The 19451-nt window shown below is 40.0% G+C and overlaps 2 protein-coding genes across 3 annotated transcripts in view; one reads left to right on the top strand and one right to left on the bottom strand.

The window, feature by feature from the left end:
* Positions 1-1772, top strand: part of CRACD (capping protein inhibiting regulator of actin dynamics) — a gene marked incomplete at both ends in the record, with an annotated part of 120644 nt that extends 118872 nt beyond the window's left edge. Inside the window, one exon of the mRNA XM_080697244.1 lies at positions 1612-1772. Coding sequence (XP_080553370.1) covers positions 1612-1772 — 161 coding nt within the window. The remainder of the gene's footprint in view (positions 1-1611) is intronic.
* A 7499-nt stretch (positions 1773-9271) lies between these two features.
* Positions 9272-19451, bottom strand: part of AASDH (aminoadipate-semialdehyde dehydrogenase) — a gene marked incomplete at both ends in the record, with an annotated part of 38109 nt that continues 27929 nt past the window's right edge. Inside the window, 3 exons of one of the 2 annotated variants that reach the window (XM_080697648.1) lie at positions 9272-9357; positions 12221-12352; positions 14194-14316. In XM_080697648.1, the coding sequence (XP_080553774.1) occupies positions 9272-9357; positions 12221-12352; positions 14194-14316 (341 nt within the window). The remainder of the gene's footprint in view (positions 9358-12220; positions 12353-14193; positions 14317-19451) is intronic. The other variant, XM_080697649.1, reaches the window with a different exon arrangement.

Here is a 19451-nt window from a genome sequence, read left to right as displayed (position 1 = left end):
TATATATATATATATATATATATATATATATATATATATTTTTTTTTTTTTTTTTGGTGGTGGTACTGGAGTTCCTGGAAGCCCTTCTACCTCCGGGCTACACTCCCAGACCTATTTTATTTTTGGAGACAGGGTCTCTTATGCCAGCACAGCTGGCTTCGAACCTGCGCGATATTACTGTCTCCGCCTCCCAAGTGTGGGGATTACAAGCGTGCGTCACCACGCCCGGCCACTTGGTAGTTTATAAAAGTAAAAATAGTTTTTACTTCATAGATCGAGAGGTAGGATGCCACAACTGAGCAGTGGGCCAGGGCCTCATGCTATTTTAACATGTGTTAGAAAGTGGATGGCTAGTGAGTAGAACAGAGAGAAGGGAGTGATGTATGTGGTAGCTAGGACCCATTTGTGCATGAAAAACATGTGGCTATTCATGAGTGCTCACCCCAAGACCCAAGCATCTCCCACGAGCTCCACCTCTCCACACTGCCACATTGAGGAATCAAGGTTCTGACACTTGAACTTTTTTTGGGGGGAGGGCACCCAAATCACAGCAGCATCCAACTCCCCAGGCCTAGGTTTTTCTCTCCGTTGGTTACCTGCTACCTGAGGCCTGAAAATGTAAAGACGTCTCAGTACTTAAGGTGTACTCACTGAGCAGAGTGTGATGGCACACACTTGTAATCCCAGTGCTTGGGAGGCTGAGACAGAAGGATTGCAGGTTTGTAACAAGCTTCAGCTACTTAATGAAGACTCTACAACTTAGTAAGACCCTGTTTCAAATTAAATGTCAAAAATATGGCTGGGGATGTAGCTTGGAGGTAGAATGCCCTTGAGTTCAAACCCCAGTACTGAAAGAAGAAAAAAAAAGTGTATTTACTGCTGGTGAGAAGAGATGGTAGGGTGCTTTATAACAGAAAGCCACTTTAGAATGCTGTGCATCAGCATTATTTCATTCAAACTTACATAAAGGAATTAAGAGTTCTAAAGGCTAGAACCAGGCCAGGCGTGGTGGCTCACACTTGTAATCCCAGCATTTGGGAGGCTAAGATAGGAGGATCGTGGTTTGTGGACAGCCTCAGCTACTTAGTGAGGCTCTTTGCAACTCAGTGAGATCCTGTTTCAAAATAAAGAATAAAAAATAGGGCTGGGGGTATAGCTCAGAGGTAAAATGTCCCTGGGTTCAATCCCCAGTACCGTAAAATAAAATGCTGAAAAAGTAAATTTTAAATGTTCTCAACACAGAAATGACAACTCTATGAGGCAATGCATGTTAGATTTAGCCATTTCACAGTATACACAGTAGGTACATATACTTCTGTTAATTAAAAATTATTATTTTTTTAGCCAGGTGGCGCACGCTTGTAATCCCCGCTCTTGGGAGGCAGAGACAGGAGGATCGCGTAGGTTCGAAGCCAGTGGCGCTGGCTTAAGAGACCCTGTTTCCAAATAAAAATATAAAATAGGTCTGTGAGTGTTGCCCGGAGGTAGAAGGCCCCTGGTTCCATCCACAGTACCACCAAAAAAAAAAAAAAAAAAAAAAAAATTATTATTTTTTTAGATGTGGTTCTAACTTTACTCTCTCTTCTCCTTTTCATTCAAAACCAAATGCAGTGGAGATCTCGGATTCAGCTCCCACAACACCACTGGTAAAAGAAGTCACCAAGAGATTCTCCACCCCAGATGCTGCCCCCGTGTCCACGGAGCCAGCCTGGCTGGCTTTGGCCAAAAGAAAAGCAAAAGCCTGGAGCGACTGTCCACAGATTATTAAGTAAAGGGACTCTTACCCATTCCCACTGCCTGTTATTGGCTCCTCTCTTGCCCTTTTTATTTATTTTTTTATATGAGGTAAAGAAACCACACTAGGAAAAGAAGCATATTTTATAGGCTCTAAAATAATGTTTAGAAACTGAACTGGTGGTGGTCATTGTAAAGAGTGTATTTGCACAACCCTAGGTCCTGGTGCCTTGAACCCCTCTGGTTTTCAAGAGACAGTTCTGTCCAAGGGACCAAATGAGGCAAAATCTCCAAACTAAAAGCTCTTCATGAGAGCCAAGCATGGTGGTGCAGGCCTGTCATCCCAGGACTTGAGAGGCTGAGACAAGAGGATTGCTGGTTCGATACCATCCTCAGCAACATAGTAAGACTCCATTTCAAAACAGAAAACTAAGGAAGGGTTGGGGATACAGTTGGAGGTGGAATGCCCCTGGGTTAAATCCCTGGTCACTCTCACACACACACACACACACACACACACACACACACAAAAGAGTACCTCATGAGAGCCCACTGTGCCCATTCTATGGCCCTCCAACAGGCGTACACCCACACACCATTCAGATCACCTCCTTTTGCCAACCTTTGTAATGTCTTTTTTTTTAATTCTCTACCAATTTCTTCTAAAACATTTACCCTACCATATATATGGGTGTGTCTACCCTTTCTACAGTAATGGTGAAAGGATCACATGTAGGTACAAAAAGAATGTTCATTCTCCTCAATGTGGCGGGTAACTGGGAATCTCAGGACAGTCTGGCTCTGTGCCTGTGTCTGGTTTTCATGAATTATCCCCACTCTGAAATCCTCACAGAAGTTGAATCCACCCACACTTCCACACAACACAACACAGTATGAGTCTCCTTATAGCAGCACCTCCTTAAGGACACCTAAAGCATTTGGCCCAGTCAGCTCCTAGGGAACATTTTTATCTAACATGCTTAAGCAGGAAAGGAAATTCTACACCAGTTACCAGTTCTCTTACTGGCTCTAAGAATCTCCACCTAGTGTTGTGGTTCTTTAGATGCCCGAGGTGTATCCCAGGCCTACAGAATCAATCCTGCGAGAACAGGACCAGGAATGTATATTCTGGCTAAACCTCTTCAGATGAACCTTGAGATACACTTACTCTACTGTAATCTAGCTTTCAGGCTCTGAGGGGGAGGCTCTTTCAAGAAAAACAGACAGGAAAGCCACCAAACCAGCCATTTCTTAAAGATAGGACAGGCTATTGACATTACATGTTTCTGAAAATTCCCTATGGTCTTTAAAGAAAATTCATACGAAGCCAAGATTTTAAGCCTTTGTACTACTAAGGACTTTCTGCAGAATGTTTTTCTTTACTATTGAGTAATTCATAGTCAAGTGTTCAGTAGCATTTAAAATTTAGAGCATTCACCTTGCTACCTTTAAAAAACATCTCAGAGTTTTAAGTGGCCTTGTTAATTACCATACACATGTGCATACAAAGAAGGGACTTGGCAGTTTTAAAGCCACATAAAAGTAAATACTTTTATTTCCCTAAACTTGATTTATACAAAACATACACATACCAGCAACCCCCTAAACCTCCATACTAATGGCACTAATTTTACATTTCATGGTCTTGGCATATTCCCTTTTCTTAGATTTGTATCCCAAAGTATAGGTGCAAATTCTTTGCATAATGCAGGGGAAATTCATCTTTTTTTCTCACCTACAAGAACACATTTTATAATATCCATTATTTCCTTTATGCCTATTCAATATGCAATGTGCTGTTATTCCATCATTTACCTTAAAGAAAGAATGACAGCAAAGTTTTTTCCTATATTGAAACCTTTTCTTTCTAGAAACAATGACTCAGCTTCACTGTAGCAGCTGGCATGTGTGGTCAAGTGGATAGTTGTACTCTCACAAGTTGGATTTAATATTATATATACTGGACCTTCAGACTGTTAGGAATCAATGTAACTTTTTTATTGCTACTAGAAGCAATTAATATTCCACTGCACGCTTTCCACGCTGATACTCATTTCTAAATCTTATGTGTAGGCATTTATGTTAGTTCAATGATTTCCTCACTAATATAACACTTTTTAATGGGAATCTTTCCACCTACAGCCCTGTAATTATAGTGCTACAATAATCTTTCCAAACTGACTTCTTTCATCCTATCAGCTTTGGACAATATCATTATAATGGTAAGTGATGAAATAAGATCATTAACAAAGAATGGTAGATGAGGCAACTCTGTATTGGCTCAGATATCATCAAGCCCATACAAAGTAGAAGAAATACCTCAATTGCAAATGTTCCAACGAAGTCTTTAAAAGAAGAGTCTACTGCTAGGCAAAGTGGCACACACCTGTAATATCAGTACTGGGGAGGCTGAGACAGGAGGATTACAAATTTGAGATCAACAAACAAGATCCTGTTTAGAAAAAAAATACACCTTTGGGGTTGTAGCTCACAGGTAGAATGCCAGTGGGTTCAATCCATAGTACCAAAAAGAAAAGAGTCTAATGAGGAAAGGGCAGTCATAATAGTTACTTCTAGCAATTTCTAAAGGGTACATGTTTAACATTTCATTCATAAATCACCCAAAATTTGCACTAAATACCAATGAAGTGTTATTTTGCTTTAATTGTGTTGCATTCTTTTCTGAGCAACAAACTATGGGGAAATTCTGTAAAAACATAAAAAGTTCAAGACAGTTTGGTTTTTGTTAATGAATGACTGCTATGTTAAACATGTTTTTTTATTTAAACAAATACACTTCTGGCAAGGTTATAGATGATTAACCTCTGTTCCTAGACTTATATATAAAACTAGAGTTTTTGTTTACTTTTTTAATTTTTCAAGTGCAATTGTTTCTTACGTAAACATTAATTACTATTAAATTGTCATTTTAGCCAGTTATCTGCAAATGTATAGTAGTATTCATTGTCTCTTCTTGTGACAGTTTAATTGCTTATTTTAAAGCAGAAACATTAGCTACAAGTGTCTTGCATTATTTTTACCAACAATAAAGTTAAGTAGAGACTTAATGAAAGTACCTTAGTGTGATTTTAATATTATTTTGAGATTTTGGTTGTATAAAGTTTTAATGTAAAATGTTCATTGTTCAAGGGAAAAGATCTTTCAATAAAAACTACCAACAAGATCTTTGGCACTGATGGAATTTCCTTAAGTTGAAGTTTTTTTCTGTGGTACTGGGGGTGGAACCCAGGGTATTTCTACCTCCAGGCTATATTCCCAGACCTATTTTATGTTTTATTTGGAAACAGGGTCTAAGTTGCTGAGAGCCTTACTAAGTAGCTGAGGCTGGCTTTGAACCTATGCAATCCTCCTATCTCAGCTTCCCAAGTACTGGGAGTACAAGTGTGCACCACTACGCCTAGCTTAAGTTTTTACTAGTTTTGATTGCTGTCTACAAGCAGCCTCATATTTACATAGGTTTTGGTGAACAATAAAAAAGTCCAGTGTTTTTCATCTGGTACTTTATTGTATTTTTCACTAGGTATTCTGGAGAAAAATAAAAAGCAAGGACAAACATTATTAATCTCAATCCTAAATTGAATCTAAATGACCAAGTCTCAGACAAAACAATCCTAAAGCTCCCTTACAGTGTGGAACACACACAGGCAGCACTGGCTCTAGCTGGGAGCCTGTGAGCAATGGAGCTTCAGAAAGACTTGCAGGGCTGGTCCAAGGTGAGGTGAGAAAGGTCAGTAAGGCACTTGCCTTGGCTGCTGAAGACTCCAGAATCAAGAGAATACTATCTGGAGGGAGGTGGGGGTACTGAGAATTGAACCCAGGGGCATTCTACCTCTGAGCTACACCCCCAGCCCTATTTTGTTTTTTATTTAGAAACTGGTCTCACTAAGTCACTGACAGCCTTGCTAAGTTGCTAAGGCGGGCCGCAAACATGCAATCTTCCTGTTTCAGCTTCCCAAGTATTGGGATTAGAGGCATAGTCACCACACTCAGCTAAGAGAATACTATCTTAATGTGATGTTTAGAAAAATCAAAATGAGCCGGACATGGTGGCACACACTTGTAATCCCAGCATTTGGGAGGCTGAAACAAAAGGATCGCAGTTTGCGGTCAGCCTCAGCTACTTAGTGAGGCCCTTTGCAACTCAGTGAGACCCTATTTCAAAATAATGAATAAAAAATAGGGCTGGAAGCGTAACTCGGAAGTAGAATGCCCCGGAGTCCCTTCCCCAGTACCGCAAAAACAAAAGAAAAATTAAAATGAGCTGGGTGTGGAATCCCAGTACTTGGGAGGCTGAGTCAGGAGGATCACAGGTTTGCCGCCAGTCTCAGCTACTTAAGTGAGGCCTTCCACAATTTAGTGAGACCCAGTTTCAAAATAAAGAATAAAAAAGAGCTGGGGGTGTAGCTCAGAGATCAAATGTCCCTGGGTTCAATCACCAGTATCGCAAAAAATAAAAAATGAAAGAAAAGAAAATGAATACAAGAAAAACTATACAATGAGCAAAAGGTCAAAATTTTAAATAAAAGCAGAATTACTGATTTTCCCTTTTGCCTCAGGCTCTAGTGTGGTTTATCAGGGCACCCCTCCCTCCCAAAGAAATGGGAGAGCCCGGCATGGTGGTGCACATTTGTAATCCCAATACTTGGGAGGCTGAGAAAGGAGGATCACAGGTTATCGGCCAGCCTCAGCTACTTAGGCCCTCTGCAACTTAGTGAGACCCTGTTTCAAAATAAAGAATAAATAAGGCTGGGGGTGTAGCTCAGCAGTAGAATACCTGTGGGTTCAATCTCCTATACCACAAAAAAATCAAGTCAAACATAGAAGACAGGCTGTTCTTTTCGGCCAGCTAACATTTAATGCTCCTTCTATGTTTGGGGCAGTGTCCCCCAACTTGGTCTTGATGGGAGGTGGCATCCACTTCCCACCACAGATGAGATGCCTCTTTGCTTTCCTGTGCTGCTTTGTGGGCATGGAACACTTTTCTTTCTTTTTTTCTTTTTTTTTTTTTTGTGGTACTGGGGTTCCTGGAAGCCCTTCTACTTCCGGGCTACACTCCCAGACCTATTTTATATTTTTGAAACAGGGTCTCTTATGCCAGCGCAGCTGGCTTCGAACCTGCGCGATCCTCCTGTTTCCGCCTCCAAGCACGGGGATTACAAGCGTGCGCCCCCACGCCCAACAACACTTTTCATTTTGAATTGGAAGAAATAAATTCAGAGTAACTGACCAGAAGATGGGGCACTGTGAGAAACCTGGTGGTGCTGCTGGTAATTGGGGAAAAAGGTCAAGTGTTAATGGTGACAGCCATAGCAGCTGTGTCTTCCCCAGCTTGATGAGTACTGTGAAAAGGGCTTGGCTCTGTAGCCAGGAGCAATGAAAACCTAAAGTCACCACATGCCAACTTGAAACTGTATAGCATGTATGTTTTATTCTACATTTGTATTTTTGTTCATTTCAGATACTAAATACAGAACTGAGATGTAGTTCAGTAGAAGAGAGCTTGCCTGGAATGTGCTCAATCCTGAGCTATACAAAAAGAACAGCTAAAAGAAGAACCTAATTTAATACTAACTTTGTATCTTTTGCTATAAATTTCAATATAAATAAATGAATGGTGTGTTATGTCACTGACTGTTTTTACCCTAAGTATATTTTATACTTTCTTTTCCACAGGGTTTTTCTTAATTTTTTTCTTTTTTTCTTTCCTCTCCAGTACTGGAGATTGAACCCAGGAGTGCTCTACTTCTGAGCTACACCTCCAGCCCTATTTTATTTTGAAATAGAGTCTTACTAAGTTGCTGAGGCTGGCCAAATATGCAATCCTCCTGTCTCAACTTCTCAGACACTGGGAGGTTGAGGTTTTTTCCTTAACTCCCAAAAGTATTAGGGATTTCTAGAGAAACATCACCAACAGGAGACATATATATAAAAAAAAGAGATTATTGAAATTCACTCATCTGATTATGGAGGCTGAGAATTCCCCCCATCTGCTGTTTCCAAGCTGGAGACTTGGAATGGTATGGTTCAATTCAGTCCAAATTGAAATGCTTCAGAGCCCGGGGAGCCAATGGTGTAACCTGCAGGCCTGAGAAGCATGGAGAAGTGGTGAATGCCGATGTAAGTCCCAGAGTCTGAAAGCCCAAACGCCAGTTCTAATAGCTAAGGGCAAAAAAGATGGTCAGTCCAGCTCAAGAATAGAACCTAGCCTTCCTCTTTTTGTTGTATTCAGGCCCTCATTATATTGGAAAATGCTCACACATATTGGCCCATTATTAAGGATAGAACTTTTTTTTAAATTACTGATTCAAACACTAATCTGTTCTAGAAATATCCTCACAGACATTCCCAGAAATAGTATCTTACCAACTATGTGGACCTCTGTCTTAGTCCATTTTCCATTGCAATCACTGAATACCACAGACTTAGTAATTTATATAGAATAAAGGCTATTTTGGCTCATGGTTCTAAAGGCTGAGAAGTTAAAGTTTAGGTAGCTGCATCTGTTGAGGTCCTTCTTGTTGGTGGGAACTCTGCAGAGTCCCAAGGCAGTGCAGGGCATCACGTGGCAAGACAAGTCCTAGCTGAGGTCTCATCTCTTAAAAAGCCAAAGTTCCATTGGACTAGGGTCCCACCTTGTGGCCTCATTTAACCGTAGTTATCTCTCAAAGGTCCCACTTCCATCCTTTGATACCTCACATGGCAATTAAGTTTCAACATAAATTTTCATGGGACATTTAAACCACAGGAGCATCCCTTTGACAAATTAGAAGTTTTTGACATAAAATTAACCACCAAACCTAGTTAAAAGAAAGTGCTACTAAGTATACTGATGTGTTCTGTTTTCTCCTAATAGTTGTTGCTGCTTCTGCAGGAAGTAAATTCTCTATTAAAGTAGAGAGTCCAGGGGTGATGGCACACACTTCTAATGCCAGTATGTAGGAGACTGAGACAGGAGGATCACAGGTTGGCAGCCCACCTCAGCTTATTAGTGAGTCCTTCCCCAACTTAGTGAGACTCTGTTTCAAAATAAAGAATAAAAAAAATAGGCTAGGGGTATAGCTTAGAGGTAGAATGTCCTAGGTTCAATCCCCAACAAAAATAAATAAGACAAGTTTCTTAACCAAAATATACTCTTTTATATAAAATAAAACTTTCTGTATGCTCTCTAATGGCAATATATTTCCAGACATCTCATAGATAAGAGATTGTACTTGATTGTTTTTGACTGCCACTCAATAAATCCAGACAATAAATATAATTATTTCTACACCCAATAATAAGCATTGATTCCCAAACAACAGGAGAAGAGAAGACTTCTCCAGGAAGTTCATATACACTTTGCAATGTTCCACTCTGAGATTCCAAGATCCACAGCTTCCCATCAGTAGACGCTGCTGCCAACATTTCACTGCTATGGTTGTGGTTCTGGAAAACAAATGGTGTTGCATAGACCCTTGAAGTAGTTTTAAATTTCCACTGAAGGTGACCTTTCATGTTACAGCAGTAGATAAAGAAATCATGGGAACCAAAAAATATTTCTTGCTCTGATGCTGGAGTACATGGGGAGGAAAAGATTGGTCCAGTGGCAGAGAAGTGCCAAACCTATAAGGAGAAGCAAAAATCACCCATTTATCTCACTGAAACAATTTGCTCTTAGAGTAAAGCTCTACAAGGTTTCCTGGCTGGTTGGTTACTACATGTAAAGAAAAAAAATGGCCTCTGAAAAGTCACACTTTAGAGTAGACATCTGTCCTCATAAAAAATCCAGGGCAAAATATATGGAGTATGATTAGCATGTGATTGGTTGTTATGCACAATATTTTGAAGTAAAATTAAGTTAAAACCCATTTCAGAGCTATTTACTAGTATGTTCAAAGACAATGGGCTAAAAAATAAGACTACATTGAGTTTTCAATGAATCAAAACTACATCAATTGTCAGGCATATTGGCACACGCCCATAATCCCAGTTCTGGAGAGGCTGAGACAGGAGGATGGCAGGTTTGAGGTCAGTCCCAGCAATTAGTGAGACTTTGTTTCAAAATAAAAATTAAATAAAGAGCGGGGAGGGGGTGGCTCAAAGGTAGACTGCTCCTGGGTTAAATTCCTAGTACTCACCCACCTTCAAATTCCCTCAATCTATTCTCTAAATGTAAGGAGAAGGAAGCCATTGGACTGAAGAGTTCATGTACAATAATTTAAATTAGAGCTTTAAACAAAAAGCTATGAGTTACGTGTCTGCTCACACATTTACATATATATGTAAATATTTCAAAGCTAATATAGACAAACCTGTTGGCCCATATCGGAAAAAAATATAGGAAAAAAGGACACAGGTCTAGGGTAGTACTTACAAATGCACAGTAACAGCAGCATAATAGAAAATAAACAGTGGGCATATTCATGAAATATGATTTGTACTCAAAATTCTATCCATGACTTGTATAATATGTTCATTTTTCTAAAACTCATAAAAAATAGCATGCACCTCTTTTTACTTCTCAGGAGTCTAGAATATATTCAAACTACTTTATAAATAAAATATATGAATTCAATGAAAGAGTTCATCGCAAAGTAATTGGTGCACAGAGCAAAAGGAATTACTAGGCTATAAAAGGTGGATGTAAATAAAAGTATCCAGAACCAAGTGTAGCCATCCACAGGCTAACTCTCAAATCTACAAAATAATCCCTCAAAGCATTTGTACATAATTTGTACATAATTTGTACAAGCATTTGTACATAAATGAATCACCTGTAGATACTTAGGGAAGTAGATATATGTTCCCAAGGAAAGAGCTAATTCAATCCAAAAGAAGCCTTCTTTAAGTTGCCCAGGCTGGCCTTGAACTTGAGATGTTCCTGCTTCAGCCTCCTGGGTAACTGGGATTACCGGCACGTACCATGTACCCAGTTTCCTTAAAATTTTATAAGCTGGGTGTGGGCGGCTCATGCTTGTAATCCCAGCATTCAGGAGGTAGAGACTGGAGGACTGTGGTTTGTGGGCAGCCTCAGTGAGACCCTGTTTCAAAAATTTTAAAAAGGAGCCAGGAGTGGTGGCGCACGCTCGTAATCCCCGCGTTTGGGAGGCGGTGACAGGAGGATTGCACAGGGTTGAAGTGCTGGTTTAAGAGACCCTGTTTCCAATTTTTTAAAAAAAGTATAAAATAGGTCTGGGAGTGTAGCCCAGAGGAAGAAGGGTTTCCAGGAACCCCAGGACAACCAAAAACAAAACAAAACAAAACAAAACCAAAAAACCAAAAAATTTTAAAAAGGACTAGCTGGGCGTGGTGTCGCACGCTTGTAATGCCAGCATTCGGGAGGCTGAGACAGAAGGATCACGGGAGGATCACGGTTAGTGGACAGCCTCAGCTACTTAATAAGGCCCTCTGTAACTCAATGAGACCCGGTTTCAAAATGAAAAATAAAAATAAAAAATAGGGCAGGGGGTATAGCTTGGAAGTCGAATGCCCCTGTGTTCCATCCCCAGACCCACACAAAAAAAAGAAGGACTAAAAAATAGGGCTGGGGGTGTAGCTCAGAGGTAAAATGCCCCTGAGTTCCATCCTCAGTACTGCAAATAAATAAATAAATAAACAAACAAACAAACAATATAAGCTCTACAGAACTGGAAAAACATTGGTTAAGATTTTAAAAACTGGGAGAGAGAGATGATAAAAGACACATAACAACGAGTAGATATCTTTTTGTAGGGGATACTAGGGGTGAACACAGGGGCACTCACCCCTGAGCTACACTCCCAGCCCTTTGTATTTATTTTTATTTTGAGACAAGGTCTCACTAAGTTGCCCAGACTGGCCTCAAAACTGATACCCCTGTCTCAGCCTTCCAGGTACTAGAACTGTAGTTGTGTGCCACCATGTCCGGCTGTGCAGAACCATTTTAAACTCATTACATCATCATTCAGTCATTCAAACATTAAGACTTGACTTACCATTAAAATAGAATTAGTCTCAACACAATGAGGTGAATAATGATGCTTAAATTTACTTCTGTTGTTCTCATTTACTATACCTTAGCCCATTTTGTCCCATCATCCCAGATGTGGAATACCCATCAAAATCTAAGTATTAACTGGGAATGGTGGCGCATGCCTGTGATCCCAGTACTTAGGAGGCAAAGACAGGAGGATCGCAGGTTCAAGGCCAGCCTGAGCTTATTAAAAACGGGAGGAGACTGGTGTGTATATATAGCTCAGAGGTAGAATTCCGTGGGTTCAATCCCAGTAACACCAACCCTCCCCCCCAAAAACCCTAAATGTAGTACATATATAGAATTACATAAAAACAACATAATTATATAATAACAATAAAGTTTTAATATAATATGAGCATTAGTTTACTTACCTACTTTAATGCACTTGTATCATTGAAATATTTATAGAATTGAAAACCTAGAACTTAATGAGCTAAAAAAGATGCATAAAACAAAACTAGAACTTTTTACCTGTTCTCCCAAATGAGTAAAACAGAATAAATTCCCATCTACACAGCCAATACAAATATACTGTCCGCAACACTGTGGGGAAGAGAAGAGTGGTTTTCCACAGGAATGTTTCCAAATTAGATTCCCAGTAGTCTGTCATGGGCAAAAATATAATGTGTAGCATTAAAATCATTCTACTAATCAACTACCCTTCAAAAAACAAGCTCATTAATCTCCCAGAGGCAGAGAACATTAGAAATGCCACAGTGACATGCTGATATTATAAATGAAGCTAGAACATATATACACAGCTATTAAATTAGTCCACACAAGCCTGGCATGTTGATGCACAGCTGTAATCCCAGTTGTTGGGAGGCTGAGACAGGAGGATTGTGTTTGTGGCCAACCTCAGCACTTAGTGAGGCCCTCCAGCAACTTAGTGAGACCCTGTTTCAAATTAAAACATAAAAAAGGGGGGCTGGAGGTGTAGGTCAGAGGTAGAATGCCCCTGGATACAATTTCTAACACTACAAAAAAAAAAAAAAAAAAAAAAAGAGCAAGAATTAATTAAGAAGCCGGGCGCAGTGGCGCATACTTGCAATCCCAGTACTTGGGAGGCTGAGACAGGAGGATCACGGGTCCTTGGCCAGGCTCAGCTACTTAGTGAGTCCCTCCATAACTTGGTGAGACCTTGTTTCAAAATAAAGAATAAAAAATAGGGCTGGGGTGTAGCTTGGAGGTAGAATACTCTGGGTTCCATCCTCAATACCAGAAAGAAAGAATAGGGCTGAGGGTAGAGCTGGGAGGTCGAATGCCTCCAGATTCAATCCCCAGTACCACACATACATAAAAGAATTAAGAAAAATAACATAATGTTGTTATAATGACAAGAAATTTTATTTTTTATTTTATATTTATTTATTTATTTGGGGGGTACTGGGGTTCTACCTCTGGGCTACACTCCCAGACCTATTTTATATATTTTTTTGGAAACAGGATCTCTTAAGCCAGCAAGACTGGCTTCTAACCAGTGCAATTCTCCTGTCTCTGCTTCCCAAGCACAGGGATTATAAACGTGGACCACCACGTCCGGCTATTTTATTTTTTTGTAGTATTGGGGATTGAACCCAGGGGCATTCAACCTCTGAGCTATACCTCCAGCCCTATTTTATTTTATTTTGAAACAGAGTCTCACTAAGTTCCGGAGGGCTTAAGTAGCTGAGTAAAGCTGGCCACCAAACTGTAATCCTCCTGTCTCAGCCTCCCAAGTAGTGGGATTATAAGCATGCACTACAATGCCCAGTTTCAAGAAATTCTTGTGTGTGTGTGTGACTGAGGATTGAACCCAGGGGTGTCGTACCTCTGAGCTACACCCCCAGGCTTATTTTGTTTTGAAATAGTCTTGTTAGGTCTCTGAAAATCTCACTAAATTGCTGAGGCTGCCCTCAAACATGCATTCCTCCTGTCTCAGGCTCCAAAGTACTGGGATTATGGGTGTGTGCCACCACACCTGGCTAAGAAATTTTTAAGAAGTTCTTAATGTGACCGAAAACACTCGGTCTAAAAGTTTTTTCAAATAGGTAAAAAAACACACGAGTTCATCTTTCCAGACATAAATGTTAATGACTTTTTTTTTTTTTGCAGTACTGGAGATGTGGGGATGGAAACTAGGGGTATTCTAACTCCAAACTATACCCACCAGCCCTATTTTTTACTCTTTATTTTGAAACAGGGTCTCACTAAGTAGCAGAGGGCCTCACTAAGTAGCTGAGTCTGGCTGTGAACCGAAGATTCTCCTATCTCAGCCTCCCAAGTCTTGAGATTACAGTGTGAACCACCATGCTTGGCTTGTCAATCACTTTTAATGAATTTGGGTTCCTTAATAAGTGGATTATATCTAAATGAATACTACTCAAACTTCCACAGTCTAAAGCAAAAATAAAAGTTATGGAAAAGAGAGGTAACAAAATCAATACATATTATTTTATACCTACAGGATTTAGAGCCAGTAAAAGTCCTCCCAGTGTAGCACAATACAAGTGATGCGGAATCAGACTCAAACAAGGAGAAGAAAAGACAGCTCCTCCACATTTTGACTTCCAAACACATTTCTTTTTCTGCAAATAAAAATGTAAAATAATTAATTTTGCTGGTGGTTAATAAATCCATATATCCTATCTCCCTCATGTTATATCTATTTAATTAAAATAGGTTTTTTCATTTAACATAAAATGCATACCCATGTAGAGAACCAACTTGGTATAAAGACAACAAAGAATATAATCCAGAGATAATCATTGCTAATGTTATAGCATTCTCCCTTTTGATCTTTTGGTATATGGGTATCTGTGTAGTTTGTTTGTTTATCTGGTGGTACTGTGGGTGGAACCCAGGGTTTTTTTTCTATCTCTGGGCTATACTCTCAGACCTATATTTTTATACTTTACTTGGAAACAGGGTCTCACTAAGTTGCGGAGAGCCTAAGTACCCGAGGCTGGCTTTGAACCTGTGTAATCCTCCTGTCTCAGCCTCCCAAGTGTTGGTATTACAAGCATGTGCTACCATGCCCGGCTATGTGTATCTGTGTAGTTTAAAATAGCAGAAATCATTCTGAATATACAACTTAGTATCAGGTTTCGTTGCCTATTTTGTAAAATGACGTGTGTGTGTGTGTGTGTGTGTGTGTGTGTGTGGTGCTGGGGATTAAACCCAGGGGCATTCTACTTCTGAGCCAGACCCACAGGTCTGTTTTAGTTATTTACTTACTTATTTTGCAGTACTGGGGATGGAGTCAGGGGCATTCTATCTCCAAGCTACAACCCTAGCCTGATTTATTTATATTTATTTATTTATTTATTTGGTGGTACTGGGGTTCCTGGAAGCCCTTCTACCTCCGAGCTACACTCTCAGACCTATTTTTACATTTTTTTATTTGGAAACAGGGTCTCCTAAGCCAGCACGCGTGGCTGGCTTTGAACCTGCGCGACCCTCCTGTCTCTGCCTCCCAAGCGCGGGGATTACAAGCGTGCGCCACCACGCCCGGCTGATTTTTTTTTTTTTTAATTCTTTCCTTTGAAATGGTCTCACTAAGTTGCAAAGGGACTCACTAAGTAGCTGAGGCTGACCATGAACCCTCATCCTCCTGTCTCAGCCTCCAAACTACTGGGATTACAAGTGTGCACCACCACACTGGACTTCTATTTTGTTGTTGTTGTTGTTTAAAATAGGGTCTTCCTAAGTTGCTGAGGGCCTTGCAAAGTTGCTGAGGCTGGTCTTGAACCTGTAATGCTCCATTTTTGGCCTCCCGTGTACTAAGATTACAGGTATGTACCACCACACTCAGCTTAAATATAGTTTTTTTTGTTTTGTTTTGTTTTTTTGCAGGTCTGGGGTGAGACCCAGGGGCATTCGACCTCCGAGCTATACCCCCTGCCCTATTTTTTATTCTTTATTTTGAAACTGAGTCTCACCGAGTTGCAGAGGGCCTCACTAGGTAGCTGAGGCTGTCCGCAAACTGCGATCCTCCAGTCTCAGCCTCCTGAATGCTGGGATTACAAGTGTGTGCCACCACACCCGGCTTAAATATAGTTTTAATTTATAAAATCCCATAGGAACATAAAATAATTTTTCTACCTGATCACTAAACACTATTTGGAATCAATTACTTGATATTATAAAACAACTTAGGGCCAGGCGTGGTGGCACATGCTTGTAATCCCCTTGCTTGGGAGGCTGAGACAGGAGGATAGCACAGGTTCGAAGCCAACCTCAGCTGGCTTAAGAGACCCTGTTTCTAAATAAAATATAAAATAGGTCTGGGAGTATAGCCCAGAGGTAGGCCAAGGCCCCTGAGGTCCATCCCCAGTACCACCAAAAAATAAATAAATAAATAAATGATAAATAAATAAATAAATAAATAAAAAGACTAAAAATAAAATAGGACTTCAGGTATAGCTCATAGGTAGAATGCCCCTGGATTCCATCCCTAGTACTGCAAAAATTTTTTTTAAATAAATAAGTAAACAACTTGGAAGAGACTTCTTGGTGCATGTATTTGTGTTTCTGATTATCTTGCCTGGATAGAATCCTAGAAAAAAAATTTTACCGTATCAAAGGACAGGAAATATATTACCTATGGCCAAACTGTTTCCCTTAGAGGCCTTACCAGTTACAATCCCCTACTCTCATTAACACTTATGTTATCCTTCCAACCTTTTTTCTAATCTAATACTATTTGTTTCTCTAAGTTATATTTGTAATTTACATTTATTTGTTTATTAAGGGTATAAAATATTTACATACATTTACTAGTCATTTCTTCTTCGGAGTTCTGTGTATGTCCCTAGTTCATTTCATTACCTAGGTCGTGTGTGTGTGTGTGTGTGTGTGTGTGTGTGTGTGTGTGTGTGTATGTGTTACTAAGGACTGAACTTAGGGGCATTCTACCTCTGAGCTACACTCCAAGCCATTTTGTTTGTTTGTTTTGAAACAGGGTCTTGCTATGTTCCTGAGGCTGTCCTGTAACCTGCTAACTTCCTGCCTGAGCCCTCCCAGGTACAGGAATTACAGCCATATGCAATCACACCTGGCATGTGCGACCACACCTAGCTAGTACCTAGGTCTTCCTTTTTCTTATGCTTATAAATATATTTTTTAATCTTTCACAGTTATTTCCTGGCTTGTTTCTCTTCATTTTATAATTCTTACATAGACTTTCATGTTTTTATATTCAGATCTTGAATATCTTTGATATCTTGGTACTTTGTGGGTTTTTTTTCTGTTAAGATATTTCCAAGTATATATATATATATATATATATATATTTTTTTTTTTTTTTTTTTTTTTGCGGGTGTGAGGATGGAACCCAGGGGCATTTGACCTCCACCCCCTGCCCTGTTTTTTATTCTTTATTTTGAAACCGGGTCTCACTGAGTTGCAGAGGGCCTCACTAAGTAGCTGAGGCTGCCCGCGAACCGTGATCCTCCGGTCTCAGCCTCCCAAAGGCTGGGATTACAAGCGTGCGCCACCACGCCTAGCTCTAAGTTCTTTGTATTTTAAAACTTACTTATGGCTGGGCATGGTGGCGCATGCTTATCATCCCCACACTTGGAGGTGGAGGCAGGAGGATCGCACAGGTATGAGACCCTGTTTCCAAATAAAAACGTATAAAATAGGTCTGGGAGTGTAGCCCAGAGGTAGAAGGGTTTCCAGGAACCCCAGTACCACCAAAACAAACAAACAAACCAAAAAAAAAAAAAAAAAACTTACTTATGGTAAATTTGGTAAGGAAGTAAAAAAATCATAAGATACTAAAACTTAACCCCTTCTCCTTTCTCAGACTCAACAGCACCCCCCAGATTCTCAGGCTTCTACATTTATGGTGTAAGACAGATGAGGTGAATTCTTACATAAATATCTAAAGCGTACACATGCTGGTCATGAGAGCCAATGTAAAGGAGTCCTGTGGATGGATCTACGGTTGCTGAGCTTTTGACAGCATCCCCAGTAGTAAACATCCAATATTTTTCTCCATTATTACTTTTCAGAACATAAACTAATCCATTGTAACAACCTATAGAGAAACAAAAGATAAAAGAAGAGATTTAGATATGTTATTAGAAAATAACTCTTTGGTCTAGATCATGACAATTTATATCCGATTCTTTATACGTACTTAGTCTTTATGTTCACTCATCTGACTTAAATTTCAGCAATTAAAGCCAGGCGCGATGGCGCACACCTGGAATCCCTGAGCTTGAGAGGCTGAGACAGGAGGATCGCACAGGTTCGAAGCCAGCCTCAGCTATTTAGTGAGGCTCTCAGCAACTTAGTGAGACCCTGTTTCCAAATAAAATAGAAAGTAAGTATGGGAGTGTAGCTCAGAGGTAGAAAGCCTCTGGGTCCCTCCCCACTCCAAGTACACACAAAAAATAAATTTCAGCAATTGAAAGCAGAAACTGAATGAATATAAGTTACTTGTATAAAATACCTATTCAATGGTTACACATTTTTTTAAAGTATTAACAAATTGCTATAATATGCACCACTACCAAGAAAACAATGAAACATGCTATGGCAGAGAGAGGCTTTGACAGACTTGCATTCTAATCTCATCATGGCTGTCACTGGACAAATTATCCAGCATCACCTCAGCTTCTGCAGAAGGTGGATTCATCAACTTCAAGAATAACTGACAATTAGTATAGAAGGTGTTCAAGAGCCGGGCGTGGTGGCGCACAATTGTAATCCCAATATTTGGGAGGCTGAGACCAGAGGATCGCAGTGTGTGGACAGCCTCAGCTACTTAGTGAGGCCCTCTGCAACTCAGTGAGACCTTGTTTCAAATTAAAGAATAAAAAATAGGGCAATGGGTGTAGCTCGGAGATAGAATGCCCCTGGGTTCAATCCCCAGGCTTGCCAAAAAAAGGTGTTTAAGAAATGCTAACAGAAACTGGATGTGGTGGAGCACTCCTGTAATCCCAGTTCTTGGGAGGCTGAGAGGAGGATGACAGGTTTGATGACAGTCTCAACAAGTAGTGAGACTCAAACCTACCACCAAACTGAATAAATAAATAAATAAATAAATAAATAAATAAGAAAAAAAGGAAAGAAATATTAGCAGTAATCATAGTCAATGTTCCTTGACACAATGTTCCTATGTGTCAGGTGCTATTTTAAATATTTTACAACTATTAACCTATTTAAAATTCATGGTGAAGCATGCACTATTATATCCAATTTTTTAGGTGTCAACACTTCAGTTATGAGCGCAAAATTATAAAGTTCATATGTGGCATAACCAGCATTTAAATCTAAGAAGTCAAGCTCTAGAGCTTATATTCTTTTTTTTTTTGCGGGTCTGGGGATGGAACCCAGAGGCATTTGACCTCTGAGCTATACCCCATGCCCCATTTTTTATTCTTTATTTTGAAACAGGGTCTCACTGAGTTGCAGAGGGCCTAAGTAGCTGAGGCAGTCCACCATGATCCTTCCATCTCAGCCTTCCAAATGCTAGATTACAAGCATGAGTCACCATGCCTGGCTTAGAGCTTATATTCTTAATAGCTACAATAAACTATTTTTCCCAAACTGCTGCCATCATTGAGAAGATACGGCAGAGGTACCTGACCTCATTTGAAGTAGAAGTGGTCAAGATGTACAAAGTAGAGGTCACTCAAGTTCCCTGGATGCAGGTAAATTGAAGAAAGTGGAGTTTGAGGATAGCTACTTAGGACAATTTCATCACCCTCCA

This window comes from Muscardinus avellanarius (assembly GCF_963383645.1).
Source record: "Muscardinus avellanarius genome assembly, chromosome: 6".
Taxonomy (NCBI): domain Eukaryota; kingdom Metazoa; phylum Chordata; class Mammalia; order Rodentia; family Gliridae; genus Muscardinus; species Muscardinus avellanarius.
The sequence above is the reverse complement of the archived record's forward strand: the minus strand, read 5'-3'. Positions and strand labels throughout refer to the sequence as shown.